Here is a 27224-nt window from a genome sequence, read left to right as displayed (position 1 = left end):
TAATAAGACGTTGTCATACAATTCCCTGCAAGTGTTCAAACCCCCTGCTAAATTACTCATTTCACTGGATAACGTAAATTTCATCAAGTAGAGTGGTCTACTATTGTGTATAATAATAATAATGGTTCAGAATAAATCCGATTTCTACAGAGAGGACCCTAAGATAGTTAATGAACCCTGAGGGAAAGACAATATTAATGACAGAACGATCCAAAGTACATTAGACCTGTTAAAAATAAAACTATTTCAACCTGTAGCATAAGTGTCTGTAACATCTCTAACAGACAGGCTTGCAAAATAATTAAAGTTGTATAAGATAATTTACAGTGGGGGAAAAAACAATAACAATTTACTTAGTTTTAGGGGTACTTCGATCAAATTTAGGGTTGCTTGAGCTTGGGAATATAAAGGCGTGATATTTATTATCTGTGTGTGGGTGTAAAATGCTAGTTTTGGAGGGGATAGATGAAAGAACTCTCGCGAGGTTACGACAAGATATTCAATGAGATTATGGCTACATCTCGCGAGAGTTCTGATCCAGGCACTCCAGCAGCGACCCTGAACTATCTTGCCTTTAAAACGAGGTGCAGTTTAGCCGTTGAGGCGGCTACAGCGAAATCAGAAACGGTACGCGGCCTCACCAGCCTCTTTTATTATTCATGTTCACCAACACTGCAGTCATTGAACAGATAATGCCGTGAAATCAACTACTTTTTTTTTTTTTTTTTTTTAGCGTTTACGATCGATGCTGCCACTGCAAACTGCTCCGTTACTTTTCTGCAGACAGTCATCGCTCACTGTTGCTAGCTAGAAAGTGTTTCAAAGAAGAAGAGAGCTGAGAAGTGACGCCTTGTGGAGGAATCTGTAAAAAGAGAGAGAGAGAGAGAGAGAAAGTTGAAGGAGGAGGGGGGCTTCTTCAGTACCGTAGCTTGCTTGTTACACTAGCTTACCGTCAACTTTAGCTGCAGAAGAGAAAAAAAAGGGCACCGTCATCACAGGGAAATGAAAGCCTATGTGCCATCATGGAGGGACCGACTTTAATGTAAGTAAACATTACCTGACAACTCCTGCTTTAAAGTTAGAATTTTGTTTCATGGTTTTTTTTGCTGGCTTCGTGGTTCTAAGTTTAAGTGCGTTGTTTATAAGACAAAATTATGTCCAGCTAGCTTCACCTGATTTGATCCCCCCCTAACCCCCCCACACCCTTTCAGAGGACAGACAGACACCCACAGAGAGGCATGTGTCACCTCACTGTAGCTGAAGTTTACACCAGCTAACCATGCTCTTTAATATGCAATGAAATCCTGTGTGATAGTGACATGATCAGCACAATATACAGTCCTTAATCTGGTTATATCAAGTCTATAAAATCTGTGTTAGTAGAGTCACCTAACTGTAGCTAACCATGCTCTTTTCTGTGCAATGAAATCCCCCTAACAAAGTGTTTTAGTGACACGATCAGCACAATATACAGTCCTAAATCTGGTTATGTCAGTCTTTAATGTCTGTGTTAGTAGAGTCACCTATCTGTAGCTAACCATGCTCTTTTCTGTGCAATGAAATCCTGTGTGATATGTGACATATCAGTGATATGATCAGCTGAATGTACAGTCCTAAATGTAGTTATATCAAGTCTTTACAATCTTTATTAGTAGTGTCACCTGAAGTTCATACCAGCTAACCCTACCCTGTTCTGTGCAATTAACATCTCACCTCCTTACAGAAGATGTCATAGTGACATGATCAGCTGAATATACAGTCCTTAATCAGGTTATATTGGTCTTTAAAGTCTGTATTAGTATTGGTCTTGTGTTATTTCACTGCTAATACAGATGCCATGATGGTATATTCAGTGTCTGGAAAGCATTAGAGCTGATTACTAATTATTATTTTCTATTATTGTTGATTGATCTGCAAAGTAAGATCACAAAATGCACATTTTCACAGATTAGGGCTGCAACTATATCATTTTCATGTATTGATTGATGTGTCAATTGTTTTCCTGATTAATGGATTAGGTGTTTATATATAAAATGGTTAAAAAAAATCTCCACCACTCACCAATCCTACATAATTTCAATGTAAATCATGAGGTCATGATGGTATTCGATTCCTTAAAAGAAAGACATTAGGGAAGCGACTAATGATTATTTTCATTATTGATTAATCAATTAGATCTCAAGCCAAGCCAAAAATGCAACCTAAATGATCTTATTTTGTTATTCACAACCCCAAAACATTCGGTTAACTATCAAAGAGGACCAAATGAATCGGAATATATTTGCTTTTTTGTTCAAAAATGACTCAAAATGTTCTAAAACCATCGATAAATGGACTAATTGTTGCATGTCTATCCCAGATTGCAAGATATTGTCTTCAAATTACTTGTTTTATTTCCTTCAAATGTAAAATAAAACAAATAGTTTAAAAAAAATGGTCACATTTGAGAAGCTGGAATCATAAAATCTGAGACATATTATCAGATCAGATGCTGATTCATCTTTATCTCGATGACTAAACAAATTATTGACCATCGTGTCAGCGATAGTAGTAACAGCTTCAAAAATCCCATATTGTTGCAGCCCAAGAGAATGGATGTTTTACACACACACACACACACACACACACGTACACACACACGTAACACTCACTCACAGCACAATTCCCAGTACAGTGACAGTGTCATCGGAGGCTGCCTCTGACTCGGCTTCTTGTCAACTGCATCTGTGAACGTTTTTGGGCTTTGCACGTTATTTTAAGGGCCGGAGAGAAAAGGAGAGTCTGGGAGGGAGGGACTACGACTACGGCCCTGTACAGTCTGTCTGGCACATGCTCGGTCATGTCCAGTGACATGATATCGCAACGTTACCTCTGCTAACATCATCTAATCAGGGCTCAGTATTCAATCTTCACTGTTGACAGTATTTAAAACATTGGGTCTTCTTTTTCTCCCTATCTTCTCCTCATATAACCAGGCCTCATATCTACTAGTGACTTTAAATTTAATATAGGTTTTGTGGGTCAAATGAACTCTTAAACAAATGAGATAAATAGTAATGTAAAAGTAAATCAAAAGAATAATTAACATCTCATTTTCCACTCCTGCCTGTTTCAGAGCTAACTAACATGAACATATATATATCAGTTATCTAGGTCATGGTCACAGATTTTATAGCAGAAAAAGCAGCAGGTGAAGTTAATATTAATTCACTCAGTGGCTCCAGGAAGCTGCAACTGTGTCATTGTAATGATCATAAAAGACTGTGTGATAATAGACTGCGGTGAAAATATGTTTATTAACTCGCCTTTGTTGACGAGGCGTGCAACATAATGTAATATTAAATGAGTATTGTTTGCTCAGTATTATAGTTTCATGATTAAGTAATGCCATGTAGATCCAGGCCCAAATGTTGCAAGATGATATATGACTCCAATTAATGTCAAATAAACCAAAAGGTAGCCTCTGGTACAAACTTTTAGGAGTTTAGCAACTTAAAATGACTTAATATACTTTTTTATTTCAGCAAAAAGTAAACAAACTGTGTTTCTCTTCACAAATGCACGGCATAAATTAATATTTTCTGGGTGTGCTGGCTGCTTTTTCAGGGTAATAATGAGATATTTTTACATTTGGCTACTGGTAACGGGGGGGGGGGGGCACTATTTTATGTTATTATAGAATTGAAAGAATATAAAGAATAAACACTGTGGGTCGCATAAGGAAAGGTTAAGCTAAAAGACATTTCGCAAGTGTAAAAATGAGTCAAATTTCACCCTAAATAGTATGAAGCAATATTATGCTCCAATGTTGCATAAAACATGAGAGCTATTTCCAATGAATTACCCTGCGCAGTATTTTTAGGGTTAAATAAAAGTAAGCATCAGCAGCTTCTAAAAACCATAAACCAAAAAATATAATATAATATAACACCACACAGGAAGAATCAAACATGTGTGAATGGTCTTTTTTTTTTAAATAGTACATTTGCATATGCAAAAAGGGGTATCAATTGCACAATTTTTGTAAAAAAAAAAAAAAAAAAAAAGTATAGGTATGTTTTCTCAAGTGTAAAAATGTGTCACATTTTAATTTGAAAGGGAAAAATGAAAACCAGCTTCTCTAATAAGACCCCCTAAAAATAAACTTAATATAAACAACTGAGCCTCCTATATTCAGTCACTGCTTTCCAGGAAGACACATGACGACTTTAGTGTGAATTTTGAAAGGAAAGTGAATGTAAATCATTGAGAGCAACCGGGTGCGCCCTTTTCCTTCAAATCCCCCGCAGGTCCTCCCATGTGTGTTGGAATTTCCCGCATGGACTGAGAGGGGGATCTTGCTCCGTAAATTACAAGCGCCTCCATGTCAGAGGAAGACCTATTATGGGCATGGGGAAGTAGGTGTGGCCAAAAGCGGAGCTGATGGTGGTGGTGAGCAGCAGCAGGAGGAGTGGAGGAGGAGGAGGAGGAGTGGAGGAGGGAGGGGGGGGGATCACAAGACAAGCAGACACACACAGAGAGACTCGGTGTACAGCTAAAAGGCCGCATAGACAGTGAGAGAGGGGTATATGTTTTTTTTTTCTTTATTTCTATTCCGGTGCAATCCTAGTGCAATCATGTGCAATAGACAGTCGGGCTATTGCTCACGCCTTTTTGCAGATTAGCGCTCCGTTTCCGATCCTGTTTACGCACCGACGTCGACCCCCTTTTTTTTTTCTTTTTTTCTTTTTTTTTTCCCTCTTGACTTTGCAGCAGGAGTAGTGGAAGGGGAGGGGGTAGAAGAGAGGGGAAAGGGGTGGGTGGGAGGGAGAGAGGGACGTGGGGGGGGGGGGGGGGCAACAAAAAAAAAAGTAGCAGTGAGTGAGGTCAGCAGCAAGCATAGCATGAGTCAACCTTGGGGATGTATGCAGTCATCATCGCAGGTCTGTATTGTGCGGGGCCTGCTGCTACGACTGGCCGCACCGAGCTTGTGCGATACTGCGGGGCTGAGCTGCTGCTTTTTCATGACAAACACAGTAAGTATCAGGAGGAGAGAGAAAGAGAGAGAGAGGGGAAGAGAGGGGGGGGGGAGACAAGACAGGGACTGCTGCTACTGCTACTGCTGCTGCGGTGGTGGTGTTGTTGTTGTTGTTGCTGCTGCATGTTTTTTTGTAGCTACAGCTTGGTGACAAAGTTTTGTTTACCTCACTGCTGAAGCTGAGGCTGAAGCTGAGGCTGGACTAGACTGGACTGGACTTGGGGCACACATGCACGGCTGCTGAGATAGGAGCTCCACACTGCACTGTAACCTCATCCACGCCTGTACGTTTTGGATTATTCCCAATCAATGTGGGACCTGACTACACTTGACAAGACACATGTGACGTATATATACAGGTTGTTGACAAGTTGTATTGAATCGTCGATCCACGGCTTGCGTTTTGTGTTTGTTTTGTTTTGTTTGTCAGCCACCAAAGCATCACATGCAAGCAAGCAAGCTCCACTTTTGGTCAATACGGGGGTTTGCATTTTTGGCTCGGTTTGTTGCAACGGGACATGATGGCATTAGTGACTGGATAATCCGTTTTCTGCAACAAAGGGTTTCTAGTAAATAGCGCTGAGCTGGCTGGCCATAGACAGAAAGAGAGAGAGAGAGAGAGAGTGATGTGGAGGGAGAGGGAGAGAGAGAGAGGGAGGGGGGGGGGGGGGTCCAGGAAGAGTCCTGCCTTGGAAGGACTCGGCATGTTTTTCCTCCTTTTTAAAAAAAAATATTTATTTGTCTGGTCTTGCACGGTTGCAGGCCCCTGCGTATGTGCGCAAGCCGTGCAAGACTAGCTGATTTAAATTAGGAAGCAGCGATGGATTAGGGAGGCTAATAGTGCTTGACATTTATTTTAAGCCAATTTAACGTGTTACTTTGTTTATTGGGCTAAACCCCAGAGCTTGTGTAAGGTTGCACTTGTGATGCGTCACGATGATTCCCCCCCCCCCCCCTTCCTCCTCTTCCTCCTCCTCCTCCTCCTCCTCCTTCACCTCAGATTTGAGTGTACGCCTGCTTTAATGCACACAGACTCCCTCACACAGCATGGTGGCACGGTAAATCAGCAGTCAGTGCAGTGTTGTTGCTCCAAGGCTAGCAGGGTTATATTCTGCACAGAAAAGGAAACCATGATGCACCTTTTTCTTCTTCATAGATGATGTTTCTTTAGGATTTGAGCAATCACGTGGCAGTGCCAAATTACCAATGCAGTTATACAGTGTGTTTGTTAGCAAAAAAAAAAAAAGCATGGTCATTGAGGTTTCAGCCTGTGGGTGCCCCCTGAGCCAGTGCAGGATCTGAACAGCTGCAGCTTGTCTATTTTAAGAAGCATGTGTGTTTTTACTAGGCCACAGAGTAAAAGGTGACAATTGTCAGTCAGTCACTTCCTAGGTTGCCAGAGATAGCCTTTTTGCTGCCAAGTCTTATGTTGTAGAGATTCGAGCATTTATGTAATCCATCGTGATAAAAAAAAATTTGACATGCAGCAATTGCTTTGATCGTGGTGATTTTTTTTTTTTGCTTTTTGCAGCAGTGGAAAAGTCTTAATGGTTTAGTGTTCGGGGGTTGTTGACTGCTGCAGAAAGACTGACAGAAGATTTGTTATTCTGTACAGATGGAGCAAGGATTCCGATTTTAACAGAAACAGTCGGGATCTGTGTGCATCTTGAAATTTGGCAGACTTGCATTGTGTCAAAATCTGCTCTGAAACCTGGCCGTCATATAATATAATTTTTTTTTTTGTTAATCGTAATGGGTTACCATAGCAATAGTCAAGACCCCCCACCCACCCCTACTCCCTGTAAGCTTTCATAGCCTCTGAGGCCGTTTTAACTTTTTTCTCCTGCTCTCTCAATCTGCCCCTTTTTTTTTTTTTTTTTCCCTCGCCGAGATCGTTTCATCATGACTCATGCTTGCTCACTTTCAGTTGCCCTTCCTTTTTAGAGTCTGCAGCCTCAGTTCAAAGGGCACGGTTTCCCTTTTTTTTTTTTTTTTCACCCCTCATGACTCACGCTCAGTTGTAAAAAGAGAGAGGTTTCTGTCACGTTCTGGTGGTTTGGCGGGAAAAAGAGCTGCTTTTCTCTTACCAGTCAGTTGAGGTTTGAGGGGAGGGGGTTGATAAAAGGTAATCAAGCCCCCCCCTGATGATTTTCAGTGCATGGCTTTACTGCTTATCTCATTGCTCATCATTGAATCAGTTGCACTAATATCCTGTCGAGACATTTCCAGGAACTATTGATTAAGCTGTTTCTATTAACTACCTTCAGGCAGGTCCGATAGTATACGTGTCCCCCTGCATGCAGGACCATATCCCTGTGTCATGTGAGCTTAGTGCATAATGACACAGTTTAGACCCACCCCTCCCCTCCTCTATTCTCACACCAGATACCTTTTCAGTGGAGGTCTATTGTTGAAAAAGCAAACAGCAGGTTTTTACATGGCTGAGGCAAGGATGATAATGAGACCCCCCCCCTATGGGGACCCTTTTAGCCTGATGGCTCAATGCTTGACCTCTCTCTCATTTTCTCTTTACAGGGTATTGCCCATGAATGACAAAACCAGGCAGACTTCTTCAGATCTAACCCCAGGCCAGCGACCTCTGAGTGGGTCACCAAGAACTGCAGAGGAAGAGAGAAGATTTTTCTTTTTTGGTTGAACTGGGTACTCCTCACTTTGATGTCAATGTAGTTTAGCTGATTGATATTACCGTGGCTACCTGATAAAAGGGTATACTTACTCATATTTTTTTTGACTGACATATTCAAGTGACTCCAGTGGAGAATCAATAGCTGGTTTGATCGGAGATAATCTTCTAGCTCGGCTTATTCATGCCCGTCATGAGTGTACCTGCCCAGCAGAAACCCAGCACTAAAAGAACAGGCAAACGCATCACGTTTTTCAACGAGCAAAGCGTAGCAATGAAGGAGACCTCTCAACATCCTGAAGGATCCTATTACGTTCCAGGTGGTACTGCTTCAGACCCTGGACAGAGCGAGGCTGCGAGTACTGTGACCTCTAATCCAGAGGGCCCTCACATGTACCTCAACTCTGTCATCTTCAGTCCTGATAAGGGTGACCAGAACAGAGGTCATTATCAGCAGACAGTGCCTATGAAGTGGAGCCATCAAGAGCCCAGTCAGCAGCAGCCATCACTGTCCCAGCAGCAGAGAGCTGCCTCATGGACCACAATGTCGAATTGGGGACAGAACTTTGCTAATTACATTGGAGTTAATGTAACGGACTCAAGGACCCAGACTGCATTTGTGAAATCGATGCACGACACATCTGGCTTACAGCCACATCAACAGCCCCCTAACAGAGCTGCAGACAAGCAGCCACTGGGGCCCAACCCAACAGTGGAAGCCTACAGGGATGCTCGGGGCCTGGATTGGGAGCAGCAGCAGCAGCAGCAGTCCCAGGTTTTTCAAGAGACCTTGAAACCCGGAGCACTGAACACCCAGCAGCACAGCGCATCCCACCCTGGAGGGAGCTCAGTGTTGCAGCCCTTTCAGTTGGCTTTTGGTCAGCCCAAGCAGCACCTGCCAGCTTACTATCAGACCTTCCACGGCAACAGGACAACCCTGCCTAACCCACCTAACTATTCAGCACAGGCCAAACCCCCACAACAGTTACAGCAGCTGCAGAAGCAGGAGCAAATACAGCGCCAGCAACAGCAGCAACATCACCTAATTCAGCAACAAATTCAACAACAGCATCATCAAATGCAGCAGCAACAGCAACAGCAACTCATTCAGCGTCAACAACATGTACAGAAGCAGCTACAACAGCAGCAGCAGCAGCAACTACAGCACGAGCAGCAGCAACAAAAGATACAGCAACAGCAACAACAGCAGCAGCAAATACAACAGCAGCAGCAGCAGCAGCAACAGCAGCTCCAAATTCAGCAGCAAATGCAACATCAGCAGTTGCAACAAAAAAACCCTCATGTGCTTGACTATTACCCCGCTGCACAAAATGCACACCCTCACCCTCATCCACAACCTGTAGTGGTACACTCCCAGGAGTCCTCCACTCCAGCTCCCCCAAAGATCCAGGAACCAATCATCCAGGACATCACCCCAGAACCCCAGCAGCCTTCGGATCCGCTGCAGCCCCCTCTCCAGTCTGAGCCCTTGTCTCAGTCGCAGCCCCAGACGACGCAGCTCCAATCTCAGCAGCAGCTTCGCCGATCGCGGCGGCTCTCCAAGGAAGGCGGTGCGCCGTCTGACAACCCTTTCCTTGCCTCTTCGGATCAACCCGCCCCGGCACTGCAGAGCTCCCAGAACGGGGCCCGGGACATCCAGGCAGCACCGACGGGCGTCATCCAGAGCACGCGCAGGAAACGCAGGGTCTCCCAGGAGGTCAACCTGGAGACCCTTGCTCAGAAGGCCTCAGAAATGGAGTCTTTACCATCACATGTTGTAAAGGTAAGTTGTCTACTGTATGTGTTTTGCTTTCAGTTCAGATTTAAACCTTTTTTTTTCAAAATGTTTCATCATTCCCTTTCCTCAAGCTTTGTGTAATTTTTTTTACTTTTCCGTTTCCTTCCTTTTCTGTTTCCCTTGTTTATTTGCTCACTCATCTGTTTCTCAGCTGTTTCCTCTCAAGCAAAAGAACCACAGGAGGAAAAAAAAAAGAAAAGAAACATGAACAGAAAAAGGACTGAGTGTTCTGAATCTCGATGATGGCAGTTTATATCTAAACTTATCGCTTCAAGCTGGAAGCCATAATTGAGAATATCTTTTTTGTGAGAGCTGAAAATCTATTTTTCTAGTGTTATCCCAGGGTATAATTGCAGTGGGACTTCAGCTCCCCGAACAAGAGCGGGAACTGGAACAAACGGCCCTAAAGCAACTGCCAGGATAAATTGTGCCAAAACTTGTGTTGTTTGTGATTAACGCGTTGCTGGAAGTGACGCTGAATGTAATCAACACCCAACAAAAAGTGTACACGACAGAACTAAACTGCTCAGCTCAGCCTTGTGAGAACAATCTGAAGACTTTTTACATTGTGAATTTTCTCAGAGGGTAAACACAGACTTTAAAAAAACACCTTCATATGCTGCTCACAAGATGTTTCCTTATGAACAAGCTTGATAAATAACCCTGACTGTAGAGCGTGAAGTCACACACTTATCTATGTTGAACTGCTAAATCTCCTGATTGTGCAACAAGTTCCGTTGCCAAACATTACTGAGTCAGTATGTCTGTAGTTCAGTATGGCTGTGCCCTGGATTTGCCTCCTGGGTAGCCGATCATACAGACAGTGTGTTTGGTTACATGCCTGCACACCTCCCCCATCCCATCAAAGGAGAGAAATTCCAGCCTGGCCTCGCTTGCCCTCCCCACCCCCCCTCTCCCTCTATACTGGGAGGGGTGCAGGGTTGCCCTGCCTGCAGTGCTCAGCAGAATATGCTCTCTACAGCCCTGGTGTAAGGGCTGGAGTTTTCCACCAGCAATAATGAGCACAGATTCAGTGTAGGCACACTGCTGCATGCCTCTCTGGCCATGAAGAAGCAGCGTGCAGTGACAGCATGCATCTGTCTTGTCTTCATTTGAGTGGCTCTGATGTGGTGGTTCAGAAATGGCTTTGAAGCTGCTCCGGAGTTGATCGTTGCTCTAAAAGCACACAGGTTGCTCGCTCGTGCCCACTCGTTATTGTTTTACTCAAAGTAAAAATGTCAAGCATCCTGTTGGGGACAGTTCCTTTGACATGCATGTAAGGTGTGTCACTTGATCGGTACACCCTACCGTACAGCAGCAAGGTGTGGAAGTACAAAATGATACTAAGTAAAACACTTGAGGCATGATCATATTTTGAATTCAATCCTCAAGTTTGTTTTCACATTATTAATTATCCATGTAAGGATTCTGTCACTGAGGAATACATCTCAGTCTTGTTTAATGTTGTATTGACCTATTTTTCATCACCCTAGTTGAGTATTGACTTTATTTTTGTTGCGTATTGGGTTTTTTGTGTGTGTCTGAGTTAAGCTACAAGGTTCCCATTTACTGTATTGATTAAAATCTGGCAGCTTTCCTTGGTTGAAGTAGCAGCCACCTGAGTAAATTTTAGTTTTGTGCTGTGGTGTGCAAAAGCTAAAAAGCTAAGCTACACATAAAAAGTAAAAGTTGCAACTGAGTGTAATTCTTCACACCTGTAGCGTAGTGCGAAGTTTGAGCTATGCAAATTGATTTTTCTGGTTCATACATTTTAAAATGTGTCATCTGAAAGTTGATGAACTTGTGAACTGCACTTTCAAGTGTTGCATTGAGGCCTCTACAGTAAGCAACAATAGAAGGAAACTCTTTGATTTCTGTTTCAACTGTATCATAGTTTCTTCATTTGAGGAGTCACTTCTTTTATCTTCTCATGAAAGTAATAACACAAGTGTAATGTGTACAGTTGCGTTTGCGTCTTGATATTTTGCTATGAGGAGAAAAATTAGCAGCAGTTTTAACACCCCATACTTTCATCTTCATCAGGAGCCCCACAGGCCGTGGAGTCCCACTGAATCAGAGGGTCTGAACGCCAAGCGGCCTCGAGACGACAGCCTCCTTCCCCTCGTCATCCCCGTGTCTGTTCCAGTGCGGAGGCAGGAGCCCTCCTCTCCTGACAGGGATGAAGCAGCCCTTGCTTCCAACTGGCCCCCTAGGCCTTCAAACCCCCAGGACCTCGGCCGTGCAGACCACAAGCCCTCAGTCATCGTCACCCGGCGTCGCTCTCTCAGGAACTCCTTGACCGAAAGCTCGGAGCAGGTGGGTAACTCTTCTATACCCTTGCTGCGTTTTGTGAACATGTTCTGAACTAATAGCAGAGTTTGGTGTCTTTCTTTAATTTGAATGCATTCAAAGTCATTATTTACCAAATGAACAGAGAGTGGGGGTTAACAGGCTGGTGTTCCACTGCCGTCCTCACTCTGTCTAGCTACTAAATCCTTGCATTGATGCTACGTCTCCCCCTCGCCACACTCTCCCTTCCCCCCACCATACTCCGTGTCTCCTCTGGCCCTATTTCAGCCCTCCACACTTTTCCCCCCTTTCCTGCTTTCATTTCGGGGGGGGATTTAGTAAACTGGTTGCCCTGTCCCAGATCAGGCAGATTATCAGGGTTTAGCTGTATTACTGTATTGCCTTGCCGTGCTGTACATTATGTACCATACTGTTGATGGTTTTGAGTGCCTTGCTCTCTCTCTCTAAAGTATCTTGCAGGATAAACACAGACGGCCAAATGTGTGAGCATGCATGTTGATTTGTTTGTGTGTGTTTTCTGTCAGAAATCCAGAAGTGACACAATGTGACAATGTGACAAACACATGTGATACAATTCCCTTTTTTAAAAAATGATCTTTTCCTCACCAGAATGGCGGCACAGAGGGGGAAAAAGATGACGACGGCAAAAAGTCCAAACGGCGTCCCAGGCCCGAGCCTCTCTTCATCCCGCCGCCTAAACCGGGCTTATTCATCGCCCCTCCAGTCTACTCCAGCATCACGCCCTACCAGAGCCACCTACGCTCCCCTGTTCGCCTCGCCGACAACCCCCTCTCCATGCCACCCTACACGCCCCCACCGATCCTCAGCCCCGTTCGTGAAGGCTCGGGCCTCTACTTCTCCACGTTCCTCTCTTCTGCAGCTGCTGCAGCCAGCGGTCAGGGTCTGCCGCCTCCTGCAACGCCCAAATCAGCCACACGCAGCCTGTTGCGCTCAAGTAAGTCGAAATATCAAGTGAAACATCTCCAGGGCTTCTGAACAAAATTAAAAGCATTAGCATTTCATTCAGTCCAAACTGAACACATGAAAAGGGAAATACTGTTTTCCCGGCACTTATATACTCATATTACAATATACCTATTATTATTATTATTATTATTATTATTATTATTATTATTATTAGAAAGAAAACCTTTTTGATAATGTTACTGAGTTGCTGTTTTTCTTGCTGCTCCTTCAGATAGCTGCGACATAACACCACCGGTCCTCTCTGCTATGAGCGAGGCCACTCCGGTCAGCATCGAGCCGTGAGTATTTCCCACTCCTCATCTCCCAAAATTGTCTTCCATGGAAAGGGTGGGTTTGGGGTTGGTGTGTCATTTCAGAGAAATTACAAGTCCTCCTCAAAAGCATGCATTATCATAGCCGGAGTAGTAGTTCTGCAATCAATTATTCAAACCATAACAGTGGGCTGAGAGAGAGAGAGAGAGAGAGCACAGATTTCTTGAAATACTAAACCCATCCTTTAAAGCGGCCCTCCCCTCTTGCCACTGTTACCACTGGAATCTTTTGCCCCGTCATCCGCAGCTTGCATCAGTGCCAGCTTTCTCCTTCTGGTATAACTATACAGTCTAATGTCTCCTGCAATAGATGTGCATCCTGTCATAACAAGTCCATTTTAACCTTCCAAATGAAAGCCTTGAATCTGTTTAGAAAACTAATGGCAGTAAATGCATCCGGGACCTGTGCCTGTGTCTTTTTTTAAACCCACTCGCACAGAGAATGATTTGGTTATTCAGATAAACTGGTTTCAGTTTTAATATGCAAATTTTATTGGACTTTATAACATGGCTGGAATTAGATTACAGTCGGTGCAGATCCCAGTGATTTACAGCATCTCATTTGGCTTTTGCAATATTAGCTCAGGTAGTATCTTTGACGCACATGAACCACGCACCAGTTTTAGTCACATTGGCTCCCAGGATCAGGGCGGATACCGTAAGCAGACTACCGCTTCTGTGTTTACAGATCGTCCGATATGTGCTAGGGACATCACTAAACCACATAACACTATCTGATGCAGTCCGCCGAGTCTCACTGCAGCCATTGTCAAATGTAGTAGAGAGTGGTTGAAGAATATAAAGTGGGGAGAGAGTCACATGGCTAAGCAGCGGCAGCAACAAGAACTTAAAATGTGTGAACAGGCCAAAAGACATAATTAGAGCTCCAGCTATCTTAATTTTTATTACCGGTAATTATTTAACAGGACTTCAGTCTAAAACCCCAAATCTTTTCATATCATAATACGAAGAAAAGCACAAATATTTGCTATATAACTGTCATCTTTTTCATTCCTCTTCAGTTTGCAGGCCTGTTTTGTTGATATTAAACTTATTCTCAGGTATTCTCGAATGCAGTGTACCAATGGTGCATGTAAACAGCTTAAACCAAATAAGACCTTCAGTAGAACATGGCCAACAGCCAGGTTACCCCATAAATGTAAACACAGCCGATGATTGCTTGAATGTTTATGAAAATTAGACCAGCACAGACATAGAGAGAGAAGGACGGGGGGGATTCAAGGACAGAGAGAATTTGGCAAATGAACCATAACTCAAGGATTCTTTTTTTGTAGGGTTTATTTGTTGTAGCTGCATCAACAGTGAGGTGCTGTGTTTTTTTGAGGGGGTGCATTGTGCAAGCTGTTCCCTGACTGGTGCCGTCTGCTCGACAGTTAGTCAGTGCCGAGACAACGAGGCTTCCCATAAATCATGCTTTCAACTGGGTCTGGTGTACTCCCAAACACACAAGAGCCATCGCGGTTCAACTCTTAGGAGCCCACCTACCCTGGGGGAGGCTGCCAGACAACACACACACACACACACACACGTACACTCAGCTGGAAATAGTCCAGGCCAGTCCATGCAGGGGAGGACGGGACATCCTTGAACGAGATTGTCTGTCAATGTAGATAATTTTCACAGCTTCAGCACTAAAATACCTGCTTTCAATTGACGTGTAAGCCTTTTGAGAAACCTCCTGTAATGTTGATTTACTAGTTTTTGTTCCCACTTGACCGTGACCTTCGTCCTACAGCAGTATGAGGATCCATTCACTTTCAGTTCAGCCAGTCAAAGAGGTGCATTTGCATTTACTCATTATGCTGAGAGTTTCAATTCAGACCAGGTCAACAATTGCGGTGTTCAGTCTGAGTGCCTCAACGATCTTCTTCCGACTATTTAAAGATCATGAAAGGAAAAAAAAAGAAGCTAGAAACTGACAATATGATCTCAGAAATAAAACAAGCTTTACTCTTTTAAAAGAAACTTTATGTATGCTCTCCTCCTCACTGAAATATTCAAGAGCACATAAATGCTTCTTTACTGTTGAGGTGAATTTAAAATAGATCTAATTTAAATTGAACGTGGCTCCAGCCGCATCACTCACACTGATGTCCTGTTCCCAGACGGATAAATATCGGGTCACGGTACCAGGCGGAGGTGCCAGAGCTGAGGCAGCGGTCGGCTGTTGAGCTGGATCAGCATCGAGCGGATCTGGTCTGGGCTCCACTGAACGAAATGGAGGAAAAACCCGACTTCCACAAAAAAGGTATGGAAAGTACCTAACAGCGTTGCACAATTGTGAAATTGAAAGCATAGGTTTTTACCAGACAGGATACTGGGGCAGAAGCAGGATTTGTTGACTTGAAATTAAGGTAGTGGCACATTATGATGAGGATTATAAATATTATATATCTGGGGTTCCATTTAAATATCTTTCAAAAAACTCTTCATTTATCTGATACTGGCTCTTTATGCAGCCCCTCAGTTCAGCCTCAGTTCAGCCCTAAGTTCTTGTCAAGTTTCAGAACTTCTACTATGTTTAACATAAAATATTCAAAGTCATAACAGCATATAAATGACAGAAAACCACAAAAAGCAACATATGTCCCCTTCGAAACTTTGAAGCCTGTCATTTCCTTTTTTATGAAATACAGAAGTCCCATTTTTGTTGTGTATCACTATCGAGAGTGTAAGTTATTCTCTATTTTACATTGAGATATGTACATATTCCTAGTATATACAGGAAGTCATTGTAAAATATGCAGTACTTAGTTCTCGATGTTGGGAAAATTGCTGCTGATCCACCATAATAACACTTTCAAAATGATCACAGTACTGTTTATCATTTTAATAACTTATCTGGCATCACTATATTCAAAAATCAAAGCAAAAGAAATAGTTTTGTGTGTCTCTGTCTCTTTCAGTGGAAGACCTCATGCACCTGGCCTGCTCCAGCGTTTTGTGTGGAGGCGGCACCAACCAGGAGTTAGCCCACCATTGTCTGTACGAGTGCAAAGGGGACATAATGGTGAGCGCAACAGAACAATCCATATTGACTAGCTGTGCAGGAACTTCCATGAATAATAGAAGGAAAAAAAGACTGAGATTTGTGTTCCTCTCTATAGAGACTTTGGTTTTTAGGTTTTCCTCTAAACCCACACACACACGTACACCGACCTATTGACCTCTTTTCCTCTTAAAGATTGTCTTGACTCAGAGAAATGGTGAAATCTGTGTTCAAATATCGACTGTGACAGAATATTTTAAGAGATTTTAGATATACACCAGCTGTAAAAATGACTTCCAACTTGTACAGAGTGACTGGTGGAACAACATTTCAACAGATTATAGTAGTTTTTAGACTGTAACGTTTTTTTTTCTTTTTCCAAAGTTGTTCATCATTAATTCATGAGGTTGAACAGAATTTAAGGCCTCGAATTTGGTGACATTCATTACTTCCATGGAGGAATTAACAGAATTTATTACTAGTTTTTCTTAGTTGATAGAAGCAGATTCAACTGATTTCTTACTATTGTCCAACCAGGACGTAAAACATGTCAAACTGCAGCTTTCTGTATCAATAATACACTGAAAACATGCCAGCAGCCATAGTTCAAAAGTATAATAGAGATGAAAGGAGAAATGTGATTACTGACCAGCTGCATGTAGATATGAGATTTAAGGTAATCGGGTTATTGCAGTGCAAGTACATGTGCTCTCGGATTTCCTGTCTTAACCTGATATCTCTCAATAACCTGCTTTCTGGTGTGCATGTAAATGTAGTGATTGAATGCTTTCCCCTGAGCTCTGAATGATTACTGAACGGATGTGACTGATCTGTAGCATTTCAGTATGCTTTGCACTGAAACTCTGTGGTGGAGTGAGATGACTGAGATAGTAAAACCGTTTGGTTATTGAGCCAGAGGCAGACTGATGCTGCTGTGTTAGAGGATGAAGAGCTAACATTGCACTTTCACAGAGGTGTGTTGCACATTGTCGAGTGATTGTAGTGTTGTACCCATATTCCACCTTTTTGTGATATTTTAAAAGGGTCAATAGAGTGCTGGGGAAGATTTCCACCTTAAGGATGCCAGCTGGAGCATTGAGCTTAATAACTATCTTTGTGTTAGATTTTCATGCATATGCACTGATCATATTTATAGTTTTTATTTCTCTTTTACTTGAGAGCAACTCACCAATGAAAAGATGGAGAAATTATAAATGTTATGGTTAGTTAAGATTGGTCCACCTATATTACAATTGACTGCAGTAATGTTTTATACATATCTCATCAAAGCCACACCAGTAACCTCATCATCAGGACCAGTGCAGCTTAAATTTGCAGATATGATGAAGGACATAATCCTGCCAAGCAAGAACAGCTGGAACTCATCTGTTGAAAACAGCTATAAAAAACATTTAGCTAAAGTCAAATAAATCACCCGTATTATAATGAAGCTCACCACTACTGATTAAATCTAACTAAGAAGAAGAAAAAAAAAAAAAGGGGAACAATATGCTCTGCACTCATTGCGGTAATGAGGTCAAATAGTGGTTCACGTTATGAGGCAGCATCTCGAGTGGCTCTTTGCTGATGGTCACGCCCCCCCACCCCCCTCCCCTCCCTCCCTCCCTCCCTCATCGAAATACCAGCAGTGGAGGATAGAGTGAGAGTCAGATGTGTAATTATTTAAAAGAATTAAACAGAAATCAGTAGTGGGATGGTTGGAACAATGGCAACAGATGGATGCTGGGAAAAAAAACCCAAAAGGCTCGGCCTCTCAGAATAGCCTCGCCGCACGTGTTATGGGAGTTGATTAGAGTACCGAATCACTTTTTTTTTTTTAACTGAGATTATTTCAGTCTCTTGTGAAGAATAGCAGTTTTACAACGTTATATTACTGATGGAGTAATTCACGCCGATCAAGGAAGCAGATCTTTACACGGTTCTTTACATTACAACGACTTTACCAATGATCTTTAAATCAATACTTCCTTTTATTGAAGATGAACGAGCCAGAGCAGACTCGCAGCCTGATGCAGAGCTGTCGGAGTGCTTTGTGGTAGTACTGGTGGAGATTTCGAGCCCCTAGCGACCAGCACTGGTCCAACGTTGTCAAGGAAACTACGAGGGGGTGTGGGGAGGAGGGGGAGCTGTCAGAGCGCCCACTCTCTAGCAGCGGTCAGGCTCAAACGGGCTGTCTTTTCAGCGTTCATACACAGTTGCTTCTCAAAGAGCACAAAGTTAATTGTTATTTTGACAATGGCCCAGAGAGTATAATTATGATATAATATACTCAGTAACTTGATGCATGCAGGAAAAATGAGACCACTGGTTATCTCACTCTCTGGTTACCTGTAAGCAACACAGTCATTGTTTGGCTCGGTGTGTTTTCTACAGGGTTATAAAGAACAATCGGAGCGCCTAATAGACCAAGAGTCGTATTGCTCAGCAGCGGAGTGACTTCCTGTATATAAAAAGCTCATAACAATCAATGTTGTGCAGCTAATGTGACATGTTTGTTCAGTTTTTAAGTCACGTGTTCTTTTGTTTTTCAGGCCGCTCTGTCTCTCCTGATGCTGAGGAATCCAATTTTCCCCAAGTCTCATTATCTGTTGAACTACCACTACTCAGGTTGGTCATTTAAAACACACTGAATATGTTTTAATAGATTTAGATGGGGTTTTTTTTTTTTTACTGCATGATTCACTGACCATGACAAGTGAGTTATCAGTCACACAGAGTAAATACTTACATGGATACTTTAAATACTTCCCTGTGATTGTCATAACTTTCTGAACTTCCTGATTTCAATTTAGAAGAATACAGCTTGCATGTGTGGATGTTTGTGCTCACATCTGTCAACTTTTCATTTGAGTTAATCATTTTCATGCCACGTTTCTGTCTCATTACCATCTGATAGTGACGGACTCTGTAAAAACCTCCTGCCTTGCATTTAAGCATCGGCAGCTGCACTAGCGAGAGTGTGGTGCTGGTATTGGGGGTGGTGGTAGTGGTGGTAGTGGGGGTGGTGGAGTTAGTGGGTGACTGGGGAGGATTGTCAGGGTCAATGTGATGAGGGAAGGAGGGGAATAGGGAGGGGGTTTACAGCATGTGGTTAATCCCCAAGCAGAAGACAGGAGAGCCATTGTTTATCAAGTGATTTGAGTGTGTGTATGTGTGTGTGCTTTAAGGGATGGGGGGATAGGGTCGGACTTGCCAGGGTCTCTAGATATATTGGTACAGATACTAGAGTGTTTTTAAACTGACCACTAACACGCTGCGTCTCTTTCTGTTCTTAAATCTCCCTCTTTTTCTCTTTCCCCCTCTCTCTCTCTATCTCTCTTTCCCCTCGCTCTCCTTCTCTCTGCCTCCCTCACTCAGGATCAGACAGCTGGACAGCAGCTGAGCGACGCCAATTCAACAAAGGCATCTCCACATACAAGAAAGACTTCTTCATGGTGCAGAAACAGGTATGTTTGTGGTTTCAAACTCAAAGAAAAAAAAAGGAAATAAAATAAAAAAAAACATCTTGGTTAGAGAAGGCCACCTAGTAGCTGCAACATATGATCCTCTCTACCAAAAGTTGGTCACTTCCCAAAAAAAAAACATCCCAGTCTGCACATGATGATATATTGCCTTACTGTGGGTAAAGGGAAATACAGTCACTCTGGAACAATGTTTCCTTCCTCCAGCAATGTAACCCTAACCCTTAACCATTATTTGCAGTGTCATAGTCAATTATTGCATCTGCTCAAGAGTGTAAAACTATTTAATTTTCCCATCTGTGCCACGTCACTTATCGAGTGGCCAAATTCTATCAGTTTTATAGTTTTTACTGTGCTTATTCGGCCAAACCACCAGATGAAGGCCTTTTTAAATTCGATTGATGAATGTGCTTCAGGCGTTTGTTGTACCAAATAGCTGCAACAAAACAAGTCAACTTGGAAATGGACGTGTTAATTTAACCTGAATATACACTGTAATGACAGTGTGAGGGGTCGTGATACTCTACGCCGCAGCTGCACCACCTGAGGGATTTCTGACCTCCACTTTCTGTCTTTGACCAGACAAAAAACAGCTCATACCTTAGGAACGGTATGACAGAAAATTTGGTGGTTTCGGTTATCGTGGCTTTTTCAAATCGCTGTATACCTTGAACACAGTTATCATCCCATGCCTAAACACAACAGTGCATTCATTTGCTGCCAAAGGTCACACTTTATCTGAGGTTGCTCTTTCAGGTCTGTGGTAGCTGTGGTTGTGCTTCCAAAATGCCCTGAAAAATGACCACATGTGCTCATTAACACATTAAATGGCATAAAAAAAAAAGATGATTCTAAACTCAAGTTAACGGGGGGGCTGTTTCCGGGGGTTCACAGGTCACCACTAAGACCGTGGCACAGTGTGTGGAGTTTTACTACACGTACAAGAAACATGTCAAGATCGGCCGCAACGGGACGCTGATCTACGGCACGGCCGAGCCTCTCGACAGCAAGACTGAAGAGGAGACGGACCATAAGGTTAGTGAAGTGTTATATTTAATATCCATACTTCAGATAAAGATGGAGTTTGTTGCTGCTGTGTTAGACATTAAAACAAATTGAACCCCCACAGGAAGAATCAAGATCCTGACATGAAGCAGATTAAAGCTATTACAGACATGCCTGTTCAAGTATGAAAGCTTTAGCCACTTCCCCAAGCTTCTGCAAAAAAAAATGAAATGGAGCAGGGGCACAGTCTGAAGTACACAGAGAGTAAAGAAGCGGGTGTCACAAGCTAATCTGATCAGGAATCAACAGAATGAACGCGATGTTTAACCGCTGGGTGATATGATTAGACATGACACAGCAGTGCTTTATTTAGATGTGAAACTGCAGTGTGTCAGTTCAGAAGTATTTGCGATCAGAATATCTTCATTGACCAGTCGAGTGTTCAGATGAACCGTACGAGCGACTGCAGCTAGAATCCACTCATGTGTGCGTTACACATGTTGATTTAATATGAGAAACGTAGCTGGTACAGTTTTTGGTGGTTGTTATGGTAACTGTGCAACGCTACAAGGATATATAGATTAATAATAAGTGGCTGTCTTTCCTCTTGTGAGTGTTTTTAGTGTATATTCCTCTAGAGGATTGCTCCTTCTAAAGTCTGCTTGTTTGGCTCTGCAGGGCTCTCACAGACTGGAGCCACAGAGGGAGGAGGACAGCAGGAAGTGGGAAGGGTCAGCTGACAGGAAACAGGATGTCTGCTCCAACAGAGTGACACACACACTGCAGTCCTCTGAGAACGTGAGTGTGAAAATTGATTATCGGCTCGTCATAGGACATGACCCCCAAGACCAAATGAAGACGTAAAACCAGTAGATAACAGATGGCAGAATGGTTTTCTGTCCTCACAGACGAGAAGAAAAACAATGTCATCATTGTTTTGTATGTTTCAACATTGGCAAACATCCAGCATGGGAGAATTTTATTTTTGGAGTAACGTTTTTGAGCTTAGGATGTGTGTTTCTGTCATCAATTATTTACAGCTAAGGACTTTTTTAAATTAGTTTATAGAGTTTCTGTGGGGTCTTAAAAAGTCTGAAATTTAATCATCTTAATTTTAGGCTTTAAAAAGTCTTAAATCTGTCCCCATGTCGCTTGCATGCATACTAGGTCTTAAAATACATTTAGTTAAGTGTAGGAAGGATCCAGGTATTAGTACATTGAATTAAAACTACAGCTGAGACATGAGGAGCTCTAAGGAGGACTTGCAAAGAGAAACTGACAGAACTTAAGATCATAGAGGAGGAGACTGCAGCCAAAGGAGAAGAGCTTAGATATGCAGATGTGCTCACACCCTCGCTCCTTTCATATACTAGATTTGTTCTTGATTTTTCATGAGTTGCTCTGTGAGTGGAAATAAATGTAGTTACTTTCAAAGTAATTCTGCTACTGTGATTTTCCTTGCTTTTTCGTACTTCAAGTAGGGCTTAAATTGAATTCATAATAGTCTTAAAAAGTTTTAAATTTAACTTGAAACCTGCAGAAACCCTGATATGACTCTTGTATTTTGCATAGCGACAATATCTGCAATTAAATATATTTGGCATGTTGCATGTTTACTGGGTTACTGTTTTGGTCTGAATATGAGATTACCCCCCACCCACCATCCCCCCTCCCCCCTCCCCCATCCCCCATAACTTTCTCAACACATGTTTTCGGTCTTTTTAAAGATACAAAATGCTTTCATACTTGAGCCTTGCTGGGAAAGTTTTCCCCTAGATGCTATTAGTTCAAGATGGTCCTCACCCTTAACAGTCCTTTCTATCATAAAAAAAGTGAAACATTAAATGCTTCCATTAAACATAACGAAATCCCCTCCCTAATACCTCATCTGTGTAGCTTGTCCGGCTGACTGTGTTTTCAGGTGTAGTTAATGCTTCATCTTTTAGGAGTCACGTAGTCGCACGCTCTCCCGTCAGGCTGACGGAGCTGATAGGAATGAATTTGTCAGACTTTGTTATTGTCTATCTTTTGAACTGCTCGTCGTGACATTTTTTGACACTGGTAATTCTTTGGCGTCTCGGAAGATTATTCACATCTCCGTTCTATTTCTGCAGTCGGGGAAACGCCTTTTTTTTTTTAATGATCAAGAATTTATTTGCTCAGCTGCAGCAAAAGACATTAAACAAGCCAATATTCTGCAGAACAAAGTCAGGAAAAGGGTGGCACACACACACACACACACACACACACGAGAATGACCTCTTTTTTGCTGTTTTTTTAACAATCAATGACACAGCTGAATTTTAGGAGTAGAAGTGCACCTGTTTCCTTTTATAAATACAACACACCAGCTGACTGAAACTCCCATCGCTTTAACCAGGCTTCTTTAACTCTTCAAGGTCTGACTGACTATCTCTCAGAGGCTCACTTTAAATGCACTCAACAAAAAAACGTGCCAGCTTAGCAACATTATAGCTACTACAGCACAAGCCAGCCCTGGTCAGAAACCTCAGTTGGCCTCGACAAGACTTCTCATGTTTATCCTTCTGAACTCTGCTCGATTCTTCCTTTTTTGGAGGCGTTGGTTTTGCTGCCCCCTGCTGGACTTTTAGAGAGAGAGCGAGAGAGAGAGATAACTTGGCTGATGTCCACCTCTCTGTGATTGTGTAACCCCATTATGTCTGTCAGAAAACAATGACTCAGCAAGAAAGCTTTATCCTTGTTATCTATGTCACATTTAACCGTTTAGCACACGTAATAAGATGTTGACAGTTTTCTTAAAAAAAAAAAATGATATATATATATACTGGCATGCTGTTGTGCTACATAAAAGGAGCTCATAAAGCAGCTTCAGCCTCATTATTTTCTTAATTGCTCTCAGCAACTGTGTTAAATGTAACCCTTTTTTTTTGAGACTTCATGTTAACTGCAGCTCTCACTTTTATTGCTCCTTGCAGCCTGCGTCCGTCCTGATCATTAAAGGCCAGGAGGACGTCGGGAGGGACCAGCCTCTGTCCCGGGTCATCCACCCGCCTCATCCACCCCCTCCCACCTCCAAACCACACTACGATGGCAACACACGCCGGACCAGCCCTTCGACAGGCAACAAAGTCACAGCTGCCCAGGAGGGAGAGTTCCCCTGCAAGAAATGTGGCAGGTCAGTGGTTGGTAAAAAAAAAAATGTCACCGCTGTTGTGTTGGAGACGTTGTTTACTTATGCAAAGCTGACAGAGGCTAAGCGGCTCGAGTTACACAAAGTGACCCCCTAGTCCAAACTAGTCAGATATAAAAACACACATCTTCTACAGGAAATGTTGCTGTAGCGATTGCCCACTTGGATTATGTATCAGTAAATAGAGGCAAGTGTCTGACAGTGTTTGAAAGAATCAAACCGTCCTGTCATGCTTTGATTAAATAACAGCCTGTCCTCTGGCAACACCGGGTCTGTTATTGCCAACTGTGTCCATAGCAACTGAAACACACACACACACGGAGAGTTAGATGCAGCGTACTGCCACCTCCTGTCAATGCAACCCTACCCAGCAACTTAATAACTACAATACTCTCACCCCTTCAAATACTTCACCTGGCCAAAGTGTGCTCCCCTCCTTTATAGATTATTCACCACTACACAGCCTGATAGAATATATATTATAGGGAAATCCATCCAGGCTTATCAGACGTAAACAGTGCTTAATCCTTACATACATACTATTTATCAGTCCAACGTTACATTCAAATGTGAATAAGTAGTATTTTTTTAATTTTTTGAATCAACATGAGGCAAACACATTTTATATTTTTTGTATAATCAAATTTCTGGCCTAAAAGAAAAGTTTTTAAGGTGTCTTTTCTTGGATCAAATTAGACTGAACAATATGTACGGGTAAAAAAAAAACAGCTGGAAAGTGCATCTATTACAGACTCCCTGTTGTGTGTATGTGTGTGTGTGTGTGTGTTTCTCATGCTGTGACGCTCATTGTTGTGAATAATGTCAAACAGTGATGTGACCCGTCATTACCAGCCACTATTTCCAGGCATCATGCTACATTTTGAACTCAATCTTCATAAAGGAGCGATTAAGAGGATAATAACTGTTATTACAGGACAGACTTTAGAAACATGGAATAAGACTGCGTGCATATTTAGCCTCTTACTGTGATGCTTTCTATCCGTCTTTATCAACCTGTAAACAAGGTTTAATCAGGGAGATTGGACCTCTGCTCAGGTTTTGCCCCCATTGCCTATTCTTTTTTTTTTCTATTTTCCCTCTCATACATCCACCTCATTACATACATCTGATGTTTTAATAAGGCCTGTATAAAAGACAGACGACTTTTCTGTAACACTTTGAACTTGTGTCTGAAATGAGTGTTGTCAGGTTAACGTAAAGGTCACAGCAGCACAAAGTTAAATACGCCTAAAAACATTAAATGGCACATCTTGTTCCTCCTTGTAATAAAATGATCCCTCACTAATCATCTGCTTTGTACAAAGATGAAAATTCGGAAAGTTGTTCAGTCAGTGAAATTTTTTTTAGGTTTTTTCCATTTCAGTGTAAAAGAGGTCAAACAAAAAACACAGTAATAATCAGATCTGCAGTCTTCCTTGTTAGATTTTTAATTTTAGATGGATATCCAGCCAAATGATTCATGTACAGCATGCGAGCAAACAAGAGTCTGAAGTTAATGTCTTATTGTTATACACTTGTGAGCTTTTGGGAAATTATAAAACAGGAAGTAGAAATGTTCAACCTAATTAATGATTGAATGACACTGATTTGAGACAAGCAGCAAATCTTAAACACCAAGCATGGGAGCATCGTTGGTTCTTTCCATAAATGACTCGACACTTTTAAAACATTCGTGTACCAGAAACCTCTAACAGCAGTTCCAGTAACAACGATTATTGATCTCTGACCTCGTCTCTCTCTCTACCACGCAGGATTTTCTACAAAGTGAAGAGCCGCAGCGCCCACATGAAGAGCCACGCCGAGCAGGAGAAGAAGGCTGCAGCTCTGCGCCAGAAGGAGGCCGAGGAGCGGGCGGCGGCGGAAGCAGCAGCCGAAGCCGCCGCCGCCCTGGCAGCGCGGCAGCATAACGGGACGCGGCAGGTGGGCGGGGACAGCACCAACGACGACTCGTCAGGTGGAGAGGACGACGACGACGAGGACTGGCAGTAACCGCGCCTACGCAGCCCATAGCAGCGGCTTTTTTTTCTACTTTTCCGTACAGCGGAATGAGGAACGTTTTTAAAAAAAGAAGAAGAAGAAGAAGAAGAAGAAAAACCTTCCTGTGAACTTTTCTGTATATTTTGTGGAACAAGAAGACTTCCCTCGCTTGGCACATTCAGGGACAGGTTTACTGGTGTATGTGTTTTTGAGTGTGAGTGTGTGGACTGGCTGAGTGTGTGTGTGTGTGTGTGTGTGTGTGTTTGGGGAGGGGGGCGTGCGTTTGTGCGTGCGTGCGTGCTTTCCAAAACACCCCTTTACTCTGCTTAAAAAGCTTTTCAAGAGTTACCTCTCTTGGTCACAGGGCTCGGTCAAATCAAAGCCATGGCGCCTCTCTTTGGGTGGCGCTGTCCCCGCTCTCCATGCCAGGCCACGGCCTTCCTCAGCACTTTCTGAGTCACGCCCTGCTTCGTTCGACAGGTGTGGAACTTTTAATTTTTTTAAATTTTTTGGACCCCTTTTCTCTCTCTCTCTCTCTCTCTCTCTATCTATCTCGATGAGCCACAGCTTGCCTCCTCGCTTAAAGCTGCATCCCAGGCCAACGTTTTCGGGGCGACATGAACACTGTAATGTCAGATCTGAAAGCCGGGGAGAGGTGCGGCGAGGCAAGGCGAACAAAAAACCGAGGGGGTCGTGCCGTTAAGTCTCTCTGCTCTGGATGACAAAACTGTTGCCTCTCATTTAGCCGCTCTTCTGCACCCGAGGCTGCCCCGAAAAGCTTTCTCAGACGCATGATGTGCACCGAAAAATGGGTTCCCACCCTCCCTCTCTCTCTCTCTCTCTTTCCGTGAGCATTGTTCATACGGGCTTTAGTTCTGTGAATCCCCCCCCTCTCTGCCCCCTCAACCCCCCCCCAAACCTTCCTCCTTCAGCCCTCGTCACTTTTTATAGTTCCCAGTTTGTTCTTCACTGTTGATGCCTTGGATGTTTTGATGCTTTTTATCTTGAAATGACAATCAATTTTACACTGTTGGTGTTGTTTTTTGTTTTTTATAAATATATAAATATATATATATATACAGGTAAACGTTACTCTTTCTGCCTGTGTAGCTCTATATGGTTATTGTTGTTTTTGTGAATATTCTTGTTGATGATTATTATTATTAATATTATTATTATTATTATTAATATTATTATTATTATATCCAAGTTTTGGCTGCAATTTAATTGAGCGCTTTTTTCCGTACTTGTCTTTAGCTGTTTTGTTATGTTTCTTTTTTTTTTTTTTTTTAATTTTATTTAAACAAAAAACAAAAATAATGCTACTTGCTGCCTGTTTATAACTGTGAGATTTTTATGGAAGCCAGAAATGAAGAAAAGGCAGAAATGTATGTGCAATAGAACAAGTTGACCCCCCCCCCCCCCCCCCCATGTTACCAGAGCTTCTGAGCCCTGCCCCCCCCTCTCTTTCCCCCCCTTTGCCCCTTCTC

At 42.7% G+C, this 27224-nt stretch overlaps 1 protein-coding gene across 3 annotated transcripts; it reads left to right on the top strand.

The window, feature by feature from the left end:
- The first annotated feature begins 650 nt into the window (after positions 1 to 650).
- mideasb (mitotic deacetylase associated SANT domain protein b) lies at positions 651 to 27184 on the top strand. Of its 3 annotated transcripts, none has more exons than XM_053336138.1 (13): positions 652 to 1042; positions 7553 to 9444; positions 11503 to 11775; positions 12379 to 12724; positions 12968 to 13034; positions 15194 to 15336; positions 15995 to 16098; positions 18630 to 18705; positions 19456 to 19544; positions 20454 to 20594; positions 21243 to 21362; positions 23522 to 23721; positions 25509 to 27184. In XM_053336138.1, exons 2-13 carry the CDS (start codon positions 7846 to 7848, stop codon positions 25744 to 25746), a joined length of 3396 nt encoding a protein of 1131 aa, XP_053192113.1. In that variant the 5' UTR covers positions 652 to 1042; positions 7553 to 7845; the 3' UTR covers positions 25747 to 27184. The 3 variants fall into 3 exon arrangements, with proteins under 3 accessions (XP_053192115.1, XP_053192113.1, XP_053192114.1); XM_053336139.1 differs by lacking the exon at positions 652 to 1042 and adding an exon at positions 4857 to 5015; XM_053336140.1 differs by lacking the exon at positions 21243 to 21362 and having other exon boundaries at positions 651 to 1042.
- Positions 27185 to 27224: the final 40 nt, after the last annotated feature.

The sequence above is a fragment of the Scomber japonicus genome, chromosome 16, assembly GCF_027409825.1.
Source record: "Scomber japonicus isolate fScoJap1 chromosome 16, fScoJap1.pri, whole genome shotgun sequence".
NCBI lineage: Eukaryota > Metazoa > Chordata > Actinopteri > Scombriformes > Scombridae > Scomber > Scomber japonicus.
Note: the sequence above shows the minus strand (reverse complement) of the source record. Positions and strands in the feature narration are given on the sequence as shown.

What these genes read in the sequence shown, in the direction of transcription:
- mideasb (XM_053336138.1), top strand. Translation starts at nt 7,846, where the DNA reads ATGCCCGTCATGAGTGTACCTGCCCAGCAGAAACCCAGCACTAAAAGA. An exon ending in ACCCGACTTCCACAAAAAAG is followed by an intron (nt 15,337 to 15,994) that starts GTATGGAAAGTA and finishes TGTCTCTTTCAG; the next exon opens with TGGAAGACCTCATGCACCTG. An exon ending in GTTGAACTACCACTACTCAG is followed by an intron (nt 18,706 to 19,455) that starts GTTGGTCATTTA and finishes TCCCTCACTCAG; the next exon opens with GATCAGACAGCTGGACAGCA.